This window comes from Perca fluviatilis, chromosome 7, assembly GCF_010015445.1.
Source record: "Perca fluviatilis chromosome 7, GENO_Pfluv_1.0, whole genome shotgun sequence".
NCBI lineage: Eukaryota > Metazoa > Chordata > Actinopteri > Perciformes > Percidae > Perca > Perca fluviatilis.
Genome location: NC_053118.1, coordinates 39,014,819 through 39,033,781, shown reverse-complemented (window position 1 = coordinate 39,033,781; position 18,963 = coordinate 39,014,819). Strand labels below are relative to the sequence as shown.

Below are 18,963 nucleotides of genomic sequence, written 5' to 3'. Positions count from 1 at the left end.
ACTTGGGTTCGCGTCCCACATGTGGCGTTTTTGTTTCCCCGTCTCCGGCCTGCGTTTCCCGGCTTTTGAGGCGTCCTTTCCCCGTTGATTTTCTCCTAAACCCAACCTCCGCGATTCTGTTATTTTCGCGCTTCACCCGCGGCCGTCTCCCAGCGTGTGAGGCGTCCTCCCCCGCTTGGCAATAGTGGCGACCAAGCACGTTTACATGAGACGCTAAAGGAGACTTTTAACGTCAACGAGAACGAGAAAGGCTCCTGACCGAACGTCCTTATTTTACGGGTTGGGCGTGAGAATGTGTCACATGACATCAGTTGCAGAGCTTTGAGACCTCCATCACAGCTCGGTCCCCAGACCTCCATCACAGCTCGGTCCCCAGACCTCCATCACAGCTCGGTCCACAGACCTCCATCACAGCTCGGTCCACAGACCTCCATCACAGCTCGGTCCCCAGACCTCCATCACAGCTCGGTCCCCAGACCTCCATCACAGCTCGGTCCCCAGACCTCCATCACAGCTCGGTCCACAGACCTCCATCACAGCTCGGTCCACAGACCTCCATCACAGCTCGGTCTACAGACCTCCATCACAGCTCGGTCCACAGACCTCCATCACAGCTCGGTCTACAGACCTCCATCACAGCTCGGTCCACAGACCTCCATCACAGCTCAGTCCCCAGACCTCCATCACAGCTCGGTCCCCAGACCTCCATCACAGCTCGGTCCATCACAGCTCGGTCCACAGACCTCCATCACAGCTCGGTCTACAGACCTCCATCACAGCTCGGTCCACAGACCTCCATCACAGCTCGGACTCCAGACCTCCATCACAGCTCGGTCCACAGACCTCCATCACAGCTCGGTGTATCAGTGTGGTTCAGTTACCTGAGAACAGGTGACTGTGAGCCGAGATTACGGTTTAGGAAAGAAAGAGTGAGAGTTATGAGGCCACGAAAGTTAAGTTTAGGCACAGAGTCCCCAGAGTCCTTATGTTTTCTCTTCCCGCAGTTTTCCTTTGATTAGGGTGGCACCTCGGTCCTGCTCGACGCCCTGCTACGTCCTGCTACGTCCAGCAGTACCCTGCTACTCCATGAACTACTATAACTACTATTTCTAGTCACTGATCCATAATCTTTATTATGACTATTATTTCTACTGTTCATCACACCCCCAACCGGCACCGTCAGACACCTCCTACCAAGAGCCTGGGTTACTGGAATTGTTGTTTTTTTTGTAAATTGTAGTGTGGTCTAGACCTACTCTATCTATAAAGTGTCTCAAGATAACTCTTGTTATGATTTGATACTATAAATAAAATTGAATTGAATTAAACTGACACAACTGCAGCCACGTTGTTATAGAGCAGCATTCAACGTGGTGCTGACAACAACAACAAAACATGGAAATCATACGAATTATAGGGCTTGGGTTAGGGTTATAGAGCTTAACTTTTGGACATTTGGTTCATGAGAACAGGCTGGTTAGATTATAGATTTAGGAATCTAAAATATAAGAAATGTTTTCAGTTATTTCACACTTTTTTGTTAAGTACATAATTCCATGTGTGTTCATTCATAGTTTTGATGCCTTCAGTGAGAATCTACAATGTAAATAGTCATGAAAATAAAGGAAAGGCATTGAATGAGAAGGTGTGTCCAAACTTTTGGCCTGTACTGTATGTGTATATATATATATATATATATATATATATATATATATATATATATATATATATATATATATATATATATATACATATCATTATATATATATATATATATAATATATATATATATAATGTGTGTGTAAATATTTATATTTGTATGTGTACTCCATGTTCCAAATTATTATGCAAATGTATGTTACACTGATTTTCCTTAATAGTAATAGTCAATGCAAATGAGTCAGTATAATTTTTAATTCACCAACCGTTACGGTATAAGTCGAATTTCATAGAACAAACCACCAAAATAAAAAAACTAGAGTTTCAAAGCATTTTATAGGTTGTTAAGAACTGAACATGGTAATTTGCTGAATTTGCAGCATTAGGATGTCATATTTACTGAAATCTGATATCACCTTCACAAGTCTTGCATCCATTGAACTTGTGAGTTCATTGAGAGTTTCTGTTTGAATTTCTTTGCAGGATGTCAGAATGTGCCTCCCAGAGCTGCTGTTTTAATGCAAACTGCCTCCCACCCTCATAGATCTTTTGCTTGAGGATGCTCCAAAGGTTCTCAATAGGGTTGAGGTCAGGGGAGGATGGGACATTTGCATAATAATTTGGAACGCGGTGTATATATGTGTACATATATATGTATGTATATAGGTAATCTTTTTATATAATTTAATGATGGGCAAAAAATTCATCATTGCTTCACCAAGCATTTACTAACCAATAACTTACTATGAAAAACATCAGTCGCAACTTTACAATAGCCATCCAGATAATGTTTATAGATGGTTTACAAAGTATTTATTAACTATTTAACAAGGTATTACAGTCCTCTGTTGCAACTTTATAATAACCATCCAGACACTGTTTATAGACGGTTTACAAAGCCACTAGTAACCCTTAACAAAGTGTTGGGAATATCTGGTCCATATATCTATGTAATGTTTATAGATGTTTTAAAAATGGTTTCTAAAGGTTTACAAATATTTTTTAATCATTACCAGATTCCTAATATAGTATATGAGGGATATAATGTGTGTAACAAAAATCTGTTAATTAACAGCACTATTAATAATTAGTAAACATTATTAATTATAATTTCATTATTTGTTAACTGTAAAATGACTGTTTGCTGACAGTTAAATGACAATAAACTAAAGATTAATTAACTATCAATTTACCATCTATTGGTTATTATAAAATGTTACCCTGCATTTTCTGAATATTCATGCATTGAAATTATGTATCTGAATTATTTTGCCTCTGAAAAAACAACTAATTTTCACACCTTTATTTGTCTAAGTTCAATAATTCAAAACCAAAAATTTGACGTAAAGAAATTCAATATACCAAATTCAGATGTAAAATACAATGATCAAAAGATGGGACATTGTATGAATGCATTCAGACTAATTGAGTGACTTCCTGTAAAGGTACATGGTCCCATAGAGGTATTGGTCATCTAAATAAACATCCATCATGTATCTGTCCATCTCTTGGCTGATCACACGGGTCCACAGTCCCTCGTCCTCCATCAGCTGCAGCTCTTTCTCCAAACACACCTTGTATTTGTCTCCAGACTCCGACTTTGGGTCCACTCTCGACATGCAGACGTAGCCTCCTGCAGGAAGGAATATATACAAGTATTAAAGAAGAAAAGAATTATAGTATGAGAGTGTATAGTGTCCTCATCCTGGACTTTACATCCACCCATTGCACATATTATATATTTTTTGCAATTCTGCACTCAACCCATACAGCCTCTTTTATCTTATGCAACAGTATATTTATTTTTCTGTATTTATTGTTTATTTCATATTAAAGCTTTAGTGCGTAACTTTTATATAACTTATGATATTAATGAACGTCCGTTACATTTAAGCCATTGTTCAGAGGACAAGGCACTGAAGCAGAAGACAGTATTGGAAATATCAGATTCACATTTCCTTTTTCTTTTAATGTAGCGCATTAAAGTGCCCATATTATGAAAAACTTTTTCTGGGATTTGGGGTGTTATTTTGTGTCTCTGGTGCTTTCACACACATACACACTTGGAAAAAAACATCCATGGTGTTCTGAGTGAGATACGGTTTCTGAATGTGTCCTGCCTTCAGTCTCCTGGTGAGCTGGTCAAAATCTGCACGGCTTTCTACGTCACTAGCTGAGACGAGGGGGCTAGGGGGCTAACCCTTAGCATGCTAGCTCGTTCTCAATAGCAAAACACTGCTACAACACACACAAATTCACTCTAATCTACAAAATAAATTGTATAGAACTACTTACATGTCCCTGTTCTGCAGGTATTCCACGCAAAGTTGGAAGTGCGCCCTCATTTAGAAGAAGTCTCCCGGCTAATCCTGCCTTGTACAGGCCGAAGTTGGAGAAACAGCTAGCTAGCTCATGTAGTCCTAACCTAGCTACTGAGCATGTAGTCCTTACCTAGCTACTGAGCATGTTCGACTGACAACAAAGATGTTACAGAAGTTGAGAGGTCTACTAGCTGTAGCAACGTGCAGTACAACAAAAATATGGTGTTTTTTGAAAATTAAACTATGTAAACCTATTCTGGTACAACCTCAAAATACAATTATGAACCTAAAAATTAGCATAATATGGCCACTTTAATTTAGAATGCTAAACAGTCATTTTCACTTGAGCTGGTGTCCTATAACACTTTTTTTATAGACACCCTGCAGCCAATCAGAACAGAGTATATACATTTGTTTTTACGTTTTATTTTAACTTCTGCACTATTTTATGTCTCAGATTCTCAGATGTTTTTTACACTTTTATACATATTTAATGAGCATTGTCGGAGCGAGTCTTATCCTCCATTTCCTCCTTGGCTACTAGCAGCTGTGTGGAGGAGAGGGGGGCGGGGTGGGTTGCATGATCACTGTAGGCTTGGATCATGTGGACGTGCCAACAGTGTTGTTGTCATTACTTAGAATTCCTCATGGAGGAGACAGAAACTACGCACTATAGCTTTAATGTTTAATATGTTTGTTTATGTATGCACCTTTCACCAAGGCAAACTTCTGAGTGTACTCATGGTAACAATAAAACATTTTCTGATTCTGATTCTGATATCTGATGGATTTGCCCAGATGAATTGCATTGCCAGGCTGCTTCCAGACACTTTTGTAACATTAACAACAATCCCTGGTGGTGGCTATCTCAGAATTTATGTAAGTTGGTGGTTACCTGGTTTGGCAGCGTAGCAGAGCTCCCTCACAACGCTGACTGGAACGAAACTATCACGTAAAGCACCGACAATCATCACCACGTCAAATGCATCTGAAACCACAGGAGGAGGAGGTGTTAGCTTGTCTCTGTGTCTCCAGAAACCACCAGATCCTGTGTCTCTGGACTGAGACCAGTGAAGGATGTCAGAAGTCTCTTTCCCGGTGCTGGCTGAGCGTTACTGAGCAGCCTCCAGCTGAGCTTGAAGACGTAGATGTGACGTGAGCAACCTGTCTGAAAGTGTGAAGTCTTCTGGTAGCTGTGCCGAGAGAAATCTCAATCATTCCCAATCTTACAGAGACGGAGAGCGTAGGTATATGTAAGGAGATAACATAGACACAGGCTAATTACTGATCACTAACATGCTAGTTAACATTAGTCATTACTGATCACTAACATGCTAGTTAACATTAGTCATTAAACTTAAACAGATGGCAGCATATGTGGACAAAGACACTGGCCATGAGGTAAGTGTTGTTATATTATTCACGATTATGATATTTTAGAGTGATTTTGTTTTAGAAAATAGTTTTTAAAGATAGTTTTACATGTTCCTGTGGATATTTTTTAAATTATCTTCTCACAACTTTGGTAATCAGGCATTGAATGCCTGTTTCCTGTTGAATACATTGCCCATATAAGGGTATTTAACAGGGCTGATCACTCACAGATATATATACTTATGTTTTTAGGCCTGTTCTCTACAGATATTAAATAGGATAAAGGTGTGCAACATTGATTACTTTTTATTTTACTCTCAATAATGTACTATTGATGAATTCACCAGTGTACACATGTTGTCAGGGAATTTTTCTGTCAGCAGTTTCTACAGTACAAGAAACAGCTTCCATTGCCCGTAGAATATATCTGGTGTGGGGCACCACGGTGAAGATGGTATAAAATAAAAAATAAAAAACAGACAAAAAGGTGTTATAAACATTGGCACATGAACTATTTAAAAAGTTATGAAATGTAAAATGTATAATCTACATGGACAATGCATCTTGGGAAATAAAGTTCTGTTTTTTCCAATTTTTTCTAATGTTGTGTATGGATAAAATGAAATAATTTAGCTAATTAATTGTTTATGAAATGTTTTAAAAGTTGGCATATGAACTGTAATAAAATAATACAATGCAAAATGTTACCCTAAATGGGTAATGTATCTAGGGAGAACTTGTGTCATTTAGTCTAGATACATAAAAAAAAAATAGCAATGAATAATTTTTCCATTAAATGTATTTATGCTTGCCCTTAAGGGTTAAACTAAAAGGATTTTACTCTTTAACTAAAAGGTCTATCTCTGTAGGGATCCTACAGCATTAGCTGTAACGGGCTGAATTCAAAGGTTTTTCATCTGTGTCCAAGTGTGTGTGTGTGTGTGTGTGTGTGTGTGTGTGTGTGTGTGTGTGTGTGTGTGTGTGTGTGTGTGTGTGTGTGTGTGTGTGTGTGTGTGTGTGTGTGTGTGTGTGTGTGTGTATGAAGTGTGAGTACCAGTCTGTGCAGGCAGTGGTTCTGTTCCCAGTAAGGCCAGTCTGAGGTCCTGATAGAGGCAGGTCTTTGCAGCTTGTTCCAGCATCCCTTTACTGCCGTCCACTCCCACAAAGTTCCTGAAGCCCAGTTCAGCCATCTATCAACAGGAAGATAGGACCAACTACAGTAACTATGACTAGATCTAGATCTCTTAACCCTCGTGTCCACATGAGGAAAGGTAGGCCTATGGTTTGAAGAGAACCAAATTGTCTCTTCACATGTTGCTCTGGGACAGATTTGGGCCTCACTTTACAGAAAGCTGAGTTTGTTCTGAACATTTTGATATGAAACGTGCATTATTTATATATTTGTCATATGCATATCCTCTTAAAAGGTAAATATAAGAAGATATGTAACCCTTGTGCTGTCCTCCCGGGTCAAAATTAAAACTTGTTTTTGGTTGTTTTGTTCATTTATTGTGGATATTTAAAATGTCTTCCAGTTCCATTGTTAAATGTTCTTTAGAAATAAATGTTTATTGATCTTTGAAAAGGTGTACCTGCATTATTATTATGCCATTATCATTATATTAGATGAAAATGGTCTCAGAACGACAATATTATCGTTTATCGCAATAATTTCAGGGACAATTTATCGTCCAGCAACATTTGTTATCATGTTATCATATTTCACTTGTGAAGAGCATTGTAGGGAACCATCCACATTATTTTGGTGCAATTCAGTTGAAAGAAACCCATATTTCTGATATAGAAACTTTGAAAACGGGTCAAATATGACCCGAGGTCAACAGGAGGGATAAAAGGTGAATATGAGAAGATATATAAACATTGAGTAAATGACCTTAGACCTCGGGAAGTTTAAGTGAGAAGGTTTTGTCTCACCAGTTTAGCAACCCATCCAGATCCACAGGCCACGTCCAGAACCAGAACCTGCTCACGACTCCCAGAGATGTTGGCATTCAGGAAGTCTACCGTCTGATGTGGCGCTCTGTATCCCATCAGGTTGCAATCCTGTTTTAAAAAGAAAGGTGTAAACTGTTCTGTATACATGAGATGGTGTGAGAATGAAAATTGTAATTAAGTAGGCTTGAGACAACACATGTGATGTAAGTGGGATTGTTATGTGTAGATTTAGAGGAGGAAGGAAGAAAAGTAGTGAGACTGAGAACTATGAATTGTCTACTTTTGTATGTTATTTACCGATGATTCACAGCTACCAGAGCTCCAGGAATGCTAGCCAGACCTTCCTCCGCAGCTCTGTGGAGGAAGGTCTTTCAGGAGTGGGGACAAAGACAGAATTAAAGAGGCGAAATACAAGTTTAAGAAGGCAGTGAGAACGGCTAAACTACTGTACTCTGAGAAAGTCCAGCACCAGTTCTGAACTAACGACTCTGTGTCTGTCTGGAAGGCTCAAACTGATCACCAGCTACAAGCCCACAGCCCCCCCACTCCTCCTTCAATGACCGAAGCCTAGCCAACGACCTGAATAAGTTCTACTGTCGCTTTGAAAGACAAAAGGACAGTCCTGAAACCATCCCCCATGACACAGCCACTGTGCATCACCTCCACCTCCCCCACCAATGCCCTCTCTAAAGGTCTCCACCTCCACCCCCCCTCACACCCCAGTAATGACTCTTTCCATCAATGAGAGACGTCAACAAACTCTTCAGGAGACAGAACCCCCACAAAGCTGCGGGGCCGGATGCTGTCTCCCCATCCAGCTTGAAGCACTGCCCTGACCAGCTCTCCAGTGTTCACAGACATTTTCAACACCCCACTGGAGACATGCCACATGCCAGCCTGCTTCAAGACCTCAACCATCATCCCTGTTCCCACGAAGCCAAGGACCACAGGATGTAACGACTTCAGACCCGTCGACCTGACCTCTGTGGTTATGAAGTCCTTTGAGCGCCTTGTGCATTCTCACCTCAAAGCTGCTAGCTAACGGTAGGCTAACATTACCTACTGCCAAGTGTAGTGTTAACTAGCTAACGGTAGGCTAACATTACCTACTGCCAAGTGTAGTGTTAACTAGCTAAGGGTATGCTAACATTACCTACTGCCAAGTGTAGTGTTAACTAGCTAAGGGTATGCTAACATTACCTACTGCCAAGTGTAGTGTTAACTAGCTAAGGGTATGCTAACATTACCTACTGCCAAGTGTAGTGTTAACTAGCGCCCCGTGCAGCGATGTTTCTGTTGCTTCTAACGTCCGTTTAGGAGCATCAGAGAGAAGCGCAGGCATTTAAGTGGCACCGAAATCCACGTTGCTATTCGGTCCGGTAGATAACGGTCGCTAAGGCACCTGTCTGTGCCATATTAGCACCGGGTCTCGGTACCCAACACTAGTAAAAGCTGAATATTCTATCTCATGATGGAAAAGTAGAGACGATTGTAGACGAAAATGAAGAGAAATTTTATCTTAGTTTTTATTTTATGCAAAACATTTTAGTCTCGTGTTTTTTCATCAACAATAATGCATGTTAATTTAGTCGTAGTCAGCGTTTATGGACATTGACCTAGTCTCGTCATCATCTCATCTTAGTCATGGAAAAAAAGGTTGTTGACGAACATATTTAGTCTCGTTTGACGAAATTAACACTAATGCACCAACAACACCATGACAAATTCCTTGTATGTGCAAAAAACATACTTGGCAATAAAGCCCTTTCTGATTCTGATTCTGGATATGCAAGACAAAGCAAAGTTATATGCAAACACCCATCATATTTGAATTTGAGAAGATATGTAAAAATCAAGAAAAATGCCCTCAGACTTCTGAGGATTAATTAATTAGCTTTTTGTACAATTGGTTAATGAGAACTGGATCAGCGAGGATGAGCTTGTGTCCACTGACCTGTTCGTACGTCTCGGCCCATTGGTCGTAGAACTTCATCCTCTCAACGTCTCTGTAGGACTTGAGAAAGGTCTTCACATCGTTTACAGTTCTGCTGCCGTCTGACATGATGAGGACACAACATCAAACCTGCTGGAGGAGAAACATTCAGCATCTACTTACATGTGGACAACACAGGAATGCAGGTAAGAAAAGATAAGATAGGATATACTTTATTGTCACCGAAGGGAAATATGTTTTGGACTCTTTCCGTTCGGCAGCTTTACAAAGACACAAAATACAGAAAATAAGCATCTCCAAACACTGCAACACATAAACTCTCTTTAAAAAAAAAAAAAAAATATATAAAAAAAAAAAAAAAAAAAAAAAAAAAAAAAAAAAAAAAAAAAAATATACACTCACTATACATTAGACAGGTCCCTATATAGTAATACTCTCTATACATTAGACAGGTCCGTATATAGTAATACTCTCATATACATTAGACAGGTCCCTATATAGTAATACTCTCATATACATTAGACAGGTCCCTATATAGTAATACTCTCATATACATTAGACAGGTCCCTATATAGTAATACTCTCATATACATTAGACAGGTACCTATATAGTAATACTCTCATATACATTAGACAGGTACCTATATAGTAATACTCTCATATACATTAGACAGGTTCCTATATAGTAATACTCTCATATACATTAGACAGGTCCCTATATAGTAATACTCTCATATACATTAGACAGGTCCCTATATAGTAATGCTCTCATATACATTAGAGAGGTCCCTATATAGTAATACTCTCATATACATTAGACAGGTCCCTATATAGTAATACTCTCATATACATTAGACAGGTCCCTATATAGTAATACTCTCATATACATTAGACAGGTACCTATATAGTAATGCTCTCATATACCTTAGAGAGGTCCCTATATAGTAATACTCTCATATACATTAGACAGGTCCCTATATAGTAATACTCTCATATACATTAGACAGGTCCCTATATAGTAATACTCTCATATACATTAGACAGGTACCTATATAGTAATGCTCTCATATACATTAGACAGGTCCCTATATAGTAATGCTCTCATATACATTAGACAGGTCCCTATATAGTAATACTCTCATATACATTAGACAGGTCCCTATATAGTAATGCTCTCATATACATTAGAGAGGTCCCTATATAGTAATACTCTCATATACATTAGACAGGTACATATATAGTAATGCTCTCATATACATTAGACAGGTCCCTATATAGTAATACTCTCATATACATTAGACAGGTCCCTATATAGTAATACTCTCATATACATTAGACAGGTACCTATATAGTAATGCTCTCATATACATTAGACAGGTCCCTATATAGTAATACTCTCATATACATTAGACAGGTCCCTATATAGTAATACTCTCATATACATTAGACAGGTACATATATAGTAATACTCTCATATACATTAGACAGGTACGTATATAGTAATACTCTCATATACATTAGACAGGTACGTATATAGTAATACTCTCATATACATTAGACAGGTACGTATATAGTAATACTCTCATATACATTAGACAGGTACATATATAGTAATACTCTCATATACATTAGACAGGTACGTATATAGTAATACTCTCATATACATTAGACAGGTACGTATATAGTAATACTCTCATATACATTAGACAGGTACGTATATAGTAATACTCTCATATACATTAGACAGGTACGTATATAGTAATACTCTCATATACATTAGACAGGTACGTATATAGTAAGCACATTAAATCCTCCTTCAGTGGCAGTTTGTAATTGAACAACCCTGTACGAATTGCACAAATAACATAATGCACAACCCCAATAGTCTACGAAGAACTACACATTTCCACATAACCTATGCAGTACACAATGACATATTGAGCATTCCAACAGCCATGTATTGCACTACTAACATAACAAACAAGGTAACACACCTGTTCCCTGCAGCTACTATAAACATGTTATCTGACATCTGTGTGTGAAAACAAGTTTAACATTTCACAAAAAAATCTGTAACCGAACAGACATGTTAGTTTAGGCCTCAGGGACATTTAGTTTGACTTCTTTTTCTTCTTTCTCTTCTTTATATAAACTTCCTTTAGACATCAACTATTTTCACACTGAAACACTTTCACAACCGATCAAAGAAAGCAACAAAAACGTTAAAAAGGAAATTCAAAAAAGTGTCTAGAAAAAAAAGGGACAAAACGTTGATAATAGTGAAAAAAAAGGTGAAAAGACAAAAACATAAAATAAATAAATAAAAAACAATAGGAAATTCAAAAAAGCAACAGAAAAAGGAACAAATATGTCTCGAAAAGCGACTTAAAGATTTTCTCAGTTTAGGCCTCAGGCGTCTTTCCCTCCAACGCCTCCGAGCCCCGCGGCGCCTCGAGGCTTCGAGAGTCGCTGAACTCACAGAACCAGTTGAGCGTGAACGCCATCGTCACGCGGGAGAGTTGGGAGTGGGAACGCCTTAAAAACTGGTCAGTTTGGGGTCCGTTTTCAGTCCGTTTTCAGTCCGTTTTTGGTCAGTTTTTGGTCAGTTTTTGGTCAACTTTTGGTTAGTTTTGGGTCAATTTTCAGACTGTTTTTGGGTCACTTTTCTATCAGATTTTGCTCCCTTTTGTGTCAGTTTTGTTTCAGTTCTCAGTCGAAGCTTTGAGATTTGCTGAACTCACGGAACCGGTTGAGCGTGAAAGCCTTTGGCACACGGACGGATTAAAGCGTGGGCGTATTTGGGAACGCCTTAAACAGGAACAAACGGGTGGAGTGGGTTTCACACGACTGTAATACACATCAGCAAACGTAACACTTGGAATCAATGTATAAAAATAACAGAACAAATATAGATAATATATATTAATTTAGTGCATTCATTTTGACAGTCAGTTTCACCAAAACTTAGTAAGTTTCCTGTATCACTTTTTAAAGACGTTTTCAGTCATTTTTTGGTCTGTTTTCAGGCCATTTTCAGTTAGTTTATTGTCAGTTTTGGTCAGTTTTTGGTCTGTTTTCAGTTAGTTTTTGGTCTGTTTTCAGTTAGTTTTTGGTCTGTTTTCAGTTAGTTTTTGGTCTGTTTTTGGTCTGTTTTCAGTTAGTTTTTGGTCTGTTTTCAGTTAGTTTTTGGTCTGTTTTCAGTCCATTTTTAATGGATATAAAAAGTTGTAATATTTCAAGAAAGAAAAACTCATAACATCATCATGAAAGTTACTATTAAATGTGTTTAAAGCAGGAACATCTGTGAAGGTTAAGGTTACTTTAAATGGATGAAGAGAGATGCTGTACGGAAGAAGATCAGCGCCACATGACAAAAGTTATTTGTGTTCTTTGTTTTCATAATTCTTAATTAAACACAAAGCGATCCACTTTATTATCCCTCCTGTTGTACTCGGGACAAATCTGAACCGTTTTCTAAAAGTTTCTATAGCAGACATTTGGGTTTCTCTCAACCAAAATGTCTTTTCACAAGTTAAATAATAATAAAATAATCAGTTCACTACTTTCATTGAATTTGGGTATTTTATTCCAGTATTTTTAAAGCATTTGAAGAAAATAGTTGGTAAAAAAAAAAAAGTCAAAATACTTGCTGTGTGTGAGAGAGTTTGTACTCACCTGTGTGTGTGTGTGTGAGAGAGTCCAGGTAGTGATGCAAGATTATTCATCAGGGCAGTGTTAATGGTATATAATGAGCAGATGGGAGCCGGTCGCACCTGATTGGTCGCTTAGGGCCTTCATGTTCAGACATGTTTTATAAATAATATATGTACTTCAGTACTTTAAATACCTTAACTGAATCCTTCCTGCAGGCCTGAGCTCATGCTCCTGTCCTTAAATAAACTTTAAGGTAAAAGAAAAGTGCACCATACTGTATATCATTCAGTCCCTCCAGGATTTCGCAGCCTTTTTTGGAGATTGTTGCGGCCCAAAATGCCTGATTTTGCGGGAACTTTTTGTAAAAAATTGCGATAAAAGTTGCGATGTCTTTTGTATGTTTGTTGCAATGAAGTTGCGGGAGACACTGAATGTTTTTTTTTGTATAGTTCTTTAAAAATAAAAAGGTAACACTAAAACTACTCTGGGCTGAGATTTCTTAGTAACCAACTAACCGGCTCAGGGTGCTGCAAATGTTCTAATATGAAAATGGCTGGTGGATTTAAGACAAACGATAAAAATTTATTGAATGAATCAAATATGAACATATGTGTCAGTGGCTTGTTGATCTTTATTTCATTTCCGATCCTGGCCTGGGACAGACACACACACACACACACACACAGACACACACAAACACACACTATCCTGGCCTGGGACACACATTCATACGGTTTGATAAAGTACTTATTGGACTTTAACTTATCCATGCACTTACAATAACGATCTCTGGTTTTAACTGCATCCACCGTGTGTGTGTGTGTGTGTGTGTGTGTGTGTGTGTGTGTGTGTGAGTATTGTCAGCGTGTTCGTTTGTTGAGAAGAAGGTAAAAAGTCACTCCAACTTCAGATAAAAAAATCTACAACTTCTCTCCTTCTGTTCAAGATTTATTTCCAAGCAATAAGGCAGAAAAAGGGTCCAGGAATACACAGCTGTGGGCGACAGTTTGCTTTGTTCTGAAAACTCCGCAAACTGCGCCCCGAATCCTTTGTCTAGACAGTTTAAATACTATTCTACTCTGGCATGTTCTTCTCTTATTGGTCCCGGCAGGTGTCAGGTCTTTTTGTGCGTCCAATGGCTTTTCCAGACGTCTCCTGAGGGGAGGGATTCTCCTTGAAACATGACAAGCCTAGTTTTTAAATGTTGCATTAACCCTCATGCCCTCTTCGGTCATTTTTGTAAATTTTTCTCAAGTTTTTTTTTTCATTTCGTGATCATTTTTGCTGTGTTACTTCTTATGGCATGAAATTTTGTAGGAATCCTTCTTTTCAGTCAAATTTTTTAAATCCAGTGTTTTTTACTCTTACATGTCTTTTATACTTAAATGATTCATTTTGTACCCTCTGGACACCTTCGAGGCAAAAATGTCCACGCACACAAAAACTGTTATTAAATCATCATATATCAATATTTTTTTCTGCTTTTTTTTCATGAATCACTTAAACAACTTCTTACCTAATCAAAACCACCAAACATTCAATCATTTTCAGGATTTTAACCCTTTAAATGCCAGTTTACAGTGCCTTGCGAAAGTATTCGGCCCCCTTGAACGTTTCGACCTTTTGCCACATTTCAGGCCTCAAACATAAAGATATAAAACTGTAATTTTTTGTGAAGAATCAACAACAAGTGGGTCCCAATTATGAAGTGGAACGAAATTCATTGGCTATTTCAAACTTTTTTAACAAATAAAAAACTGAAAAAGTGGGCGTGCAAAATTATTCAGCCCCTTTACTTTCAGTGCAGCAAACTCTCTCCAGAAGTTCAGTGAGGATCTCTGAATGATCCAATGTTGACCTAAATGACTAATGATGATAAATAGAATCCAGCTGTGTGTAATCAAGTCTCCGTATAAATGCACCTGCTCTGTGATAGTCTCAGAGGTCCGTTTAAAGCGCAGAGAGCATCATGAAGAACAAGGAACACACCAGGCAGGTCCGAGATACTGTTGTGGAGAAGTTTAAAGCCGGATTTGGATACAAAAAGATTTCCCAAGCTTTAAACATCCCAAGGAGCACTGTGCAAGCGATAAGATTGAAATGGAAGGAGTATCAGACCACTACAAATCTACGAAGACCCGGCCGTCCCTCTAAACTTTCAGCTCATACAATGAGAAGACTGATCAGAGATGCAGCCAAGAGGCCCATGAACACTCTGGATGAACTGCAGAGATCTACAGCTGAGGTGGGAGACTCTGTCCATAGGACAACAATCAGTCGTATACTGCACAAATTCCCTGGCCTTTATGGAAGAGTGGCAAGAAGAAAGCCATTTCTTAAAGATATCCATAAAAAGTGTCGTTTAAAGTTTGCCAAAAGCCACCTGGGAGACACACCAAACATGTGGAAGAAGGTGCTGTGGTCAGATGAAACCAAAATCGAACTTTTTGGCAACAATGCAAAACGTTATGTTTGGCGTAAAAGCAACACAGCTCATCACCCTGAACACACCATCCCCACTGTCAAACATGGTGGTGGCAGCATCATGGTTTGGGCCTGCTTTTCTTCAGCAGGGACAGGGAAGATGGTTAAAATTGATGGGAAGATGGATGGAGCCAAATACAGGACCATTCTGAAGAAAAACCTGATGGAGTCTGCAAAAGACCTGAGACTGGGACGGAGATTTGTCTTCCAACAAGACAATGATCCAAAACATAAAGCAAAATCTACAATGGAATGGTTCACAAATAAACATATCCAGGTGTTAGAATGGCCAAGTCAAAGTCCAGACCTGAATCCAATCGAGAATCTGTGGAAAGAACTGAAAACTGCTGTTCACAAACGCTCTCCATCCAACCTCACTGAGCTCGAGCTGTTTTGCAAGGAGGAATGGGCAAAAATGTCAGTCTCTCGATGTGCAAAACTGATAGACATACACCCCCCAAGCGACTTACAGCTGTAATCGCAGCAAAAGGTGGCGCTACAAAGTATTAACTTAAGGGGGCTGAATAATTTTGCACCCAATATTTCAGTTTTTTATTTGTTTAAAAGGTTTGAAATATCCAATAAATTTCGTTCCACTTCATGATTGTGTCCCACTTGTTGTTGATTCTTCACAAAAAATTACAGTTTTATATCTTTATGTTTGAGGCCTGAAATGTGGCAAAAGGTCGAAAAGTTCAAGGGGGCCGAATGCTTTCACAAGGCACTGTATGTATTTGAAGTATGTCATTTTTTATAAAAAAAAACACAAAAAATGATTTTTTTCCCATATAATGAATAATATGTAGATGGGGCTTTGGTGGTGATTAGAGGCTTGGATATGTCAAAGATAAGCAACAAAACTGATTTGATTGCATTAGTATTTTTATGTAATTCCAGATACTCCCTCTGGACACCTTCGAGGCAAAATGGCCCCATTGACTTCCATTATAACCACATGTTTTGATCTCACTGCCTTTACAGTATAAAACCATGCATTCTGTAATGTCAGCATTTCATTTGGAAGAAAACTAGTCATATTTGACATTTTTACAGTATTTCACCAGATTCAACCATTTTGCCCTTGTAGGCCGATGCATGAAATTATAGTTATATTATGGAGCTGTGTGTGTGTGTGTGTGTGTGTGTGTGTGCGCGCGCGTGCGTGCGTGTGTGTGTGTGTATGTGTGTGTATATGTGTGTGTGTATGCGTGTCTGTGTGTGTGTGTGTGTGTGTGTATATATGTATATTTGTGTGTGGGTTGGGTGTGTGTGTGTGTGTGTGTGTGTGGCGTGTATGCGTTGTGTGTATGTATGCGTATTTGTGTGTGTGTGTGTGTGTGTGTGTGTGTGTGTGTGTGTGTGTGTGTGTGTGTGTGTGTGTGCATGCATGTATGCATGTCTGTGTGTGAGAGAGTTTGTGTAAATCTGTAAACAAACAATGATAATTTTAGTGGTGAAAAAAGGCACCTTACTTTAGCCAGTTATATTATTATGGAGCCGTTGTGTGTGTGTGTGTATGTGTGTGTGTATGTGTGTGTGTGTGTGTGTGTGTGTGTGTGTGTGTGTGTGTGTGTTTGTGTGTGTGTGTGTGTGTGTGTATGTGTGTGTGTGTGTGTGTGTGCGCATGCATGCGTGTGTGTGTGTGTGAGAGAGTTTGTGTAAATCTGGGTGAAAAAAGGGCTTCTTTTGAAGGATGCATTTCATGTGTCTTTGAAGACGTGCTTCTCCTGCATTTGTTGTAAACAAAAACAACTATTAGTGTGTTTATGCACCTGGCTCTAGAGAAGGAGAAAGACCTGGAGCAAAGAGAAGGAGCCTTTATCTTCCAGCCAACTGCAGGACTCATCTGAAGATGACACAAGTTTCTGGAGTCTGACACAAAATGGTCACTGTGTCCTCCAACTCTGTGAGTGCCTCTAACCCTTCCTCTGAAAGTGGAGAGGACACTGAAGATCCTGTCCATCCTAACATTGAATGGACAGTGAAGAATTGGCAAGTCTGGTCTCCATCTAATACTGAGACGCTGCGCAACATTCAAGCACCGACCGGCATGATGCCAGAGCCCACGAGATATGCCATATCAAGAATCCATGATGTGGCATCCTCTTTCCACCTTTTCTTCACTCCTGACATGATCAGCTGATTCAGGAAATGACAAACCTACACGGGAGGTGTTCAATCTCAGGATGGAGTGATGTGGATGCTCAAGAGAGTCGAACATACATGGGACTTCACACCTGGCTGGTGTGTACCGGTCCAAAGGGGAATCCACCCGGAGCCTGTGGGATGTCCATAGTGGGAGACCAGTCTTCAGGGCCACCATGTCCCACAAACCATTTGAAATGATAAGTGCCAGTTTACAGCAAATGCAGGAGACAATGTTTTTATTCAAGCACGTCTTCAAAGACACATGAAATGCATCCTTCAAAAGATGCCTTTTTTCAGCCCTAAAGTGATCATTGCTTGCTTACAGATTTACGCAAACTCTCACACACACATATACACACACACACACACACACACACACACACACACACACACACAAACACACATACACACACACACACACACACACAGCTCCATAATATAACTATAATTTCATGCATCGGCCTACAAGGGCAAAATGGTTGAATCTGGTGAAATACTGTAAAAATGTCAAATATGACTAGTTTTCTTCCAAATGAAATGCTGACATTACAGAATGCATGGTTTTATACTGTAAAGGCAGTGAGATCAAAACATGTGGTTATAATGGAAGTCAATGGGGCCATTTTTGCCTCGAAGGTGTCCAGAGGGAGTATCTGGAATTACATAAAAAATACTAATGCAATCAAATCAGTTTTGTTGCTTATCATTGACATATCCAAGCCTCTAATCCCCACCAAAGCCCCATTCCCCTATGATTTATTTTATGAAAAATAATTAATGTTTTGTTGGGTTTTTCATAAATAATTGTTACTTCAAAGATTTAAAACTGGCATTTAAAGGGTTAAAATCCAGAAAATTATTAAATTTTTGGTAGTTTTGAGCAATTTACAAGTAGTTTAAGTGATTTATGAAAAAAAAGCAGAAAAAAATATTGATATATGATGATTTAATATCAGTTTTTTGGACATGTACATTTTTGCCTCGAAGGTGTCCAAAGGGAGTATCTGGAACTATGTAAAAAATACTAATGCAATCAAATTAATTTTGTTGCTTATCTTTGACATATCCAAGCCTCTAATCACCACCAAAGCCCCATCTAGATATTATTCATTATATGGAAAAAAAATCATTTTTTGTGTTTTTTGTAATAAAAAATGAAATACTTCAAATACATAAACTGGCATTTAAAGGGTTAAAATCCTGAAAATGATTGAATGTTTGGTAGTTTTGATTAGGATAGAAGTTGTTTAAGTGATTTATGAAAAAAAAGCAGAAAAAAATATTGATATATGATGATTTAATAACAGTTTTTGTGTGCGTGGACATTTTTGCCTCGAAGGTGTCGAGAGTAAGTTTTTTTAAGGATGGCATGAGGGTTAAATGTCTCAAAACTGGTTAAATGTTCAAACTAAA

The 18,963-nt window shown here is 38.7% G+C and overlaps 2 protein-coding genes across 6 annotated transcripts in view; both read right to left on the bottom strand.

Moving 5' to 3' along the window:
- Positions 1-18,963, bottom strand: part of LOC120562999 — a gene marked incomplete in the record, with an annotated part of 504,869 nt that overhangs the window by 65,132 nt on the left and 420,774 nt on the right.
- Positions 2,948-12,972, bottom strand: LOC120563022 (methyltransferase-like protein 27). Of its 5 annotated transcripts, none has more exons than XM_039807036.1 (7): positions 12,940-12,969; positions 9,476-9,524; positions 9,265-9,396; positions 7,290-7,418; positions 6,409-6,544; positions 4,876-4,968; positions 2,948-3,292 (listed from the first exon to the last, which is right to left on the bottom strand). In XM_039807036.1, the coding sequence occupies exons 3-7, from the start codon at positions 9,370-9,372 to the stop codon at positions 3,081-3,083; spliced, it is 678 nt and encodes a 225-aa protein (XP_039662970.1). In that variant the 5' UTR covers positions 9,373-9,396; positions 9,476-9,524; positions 12,940-12,969; the 3' UTR covers positions 2,948-3,080. The 5 variants fall into 5 exon arrangements, with proteins under 5 accessions (XP_039662970.1, XP_039662972.1, XP_039662969.1 ...); XM_039807038.1 differs by having other exon boundaries at positions 9,265-9,393; positions 12,940-12,962; XM_039807035.1 differs by lacking the exon at positions 9,476-9,524 and having other exon boundaries at positions 12,940-12,972.

Bases quoted from the DNA above. Each gene is read 5' to 3' on its own strand.
- LOC120563022 (XM_039807035.1), bottom strand. From the start codon at position 9,372: ATGTCAGACGGCAGCAGAACTGTAAACGATGTGAAGACCTTTCTCAAG. The intron at 6,545-7,289 runs GTGAGACAAAAC...TCCTGTTGATAG, and splicing joins CTGGATGGGTTGCTAAACTG to ATGGCTGAACTGGGCTTCAG. The intron at 3,293-4,875 runs GTAACCACCAAC...TCCTTCCTGCAG, and splicing joins CTGCTACGCTGCCAAACCAG to GAGGCTACGTCTGCATGTCG.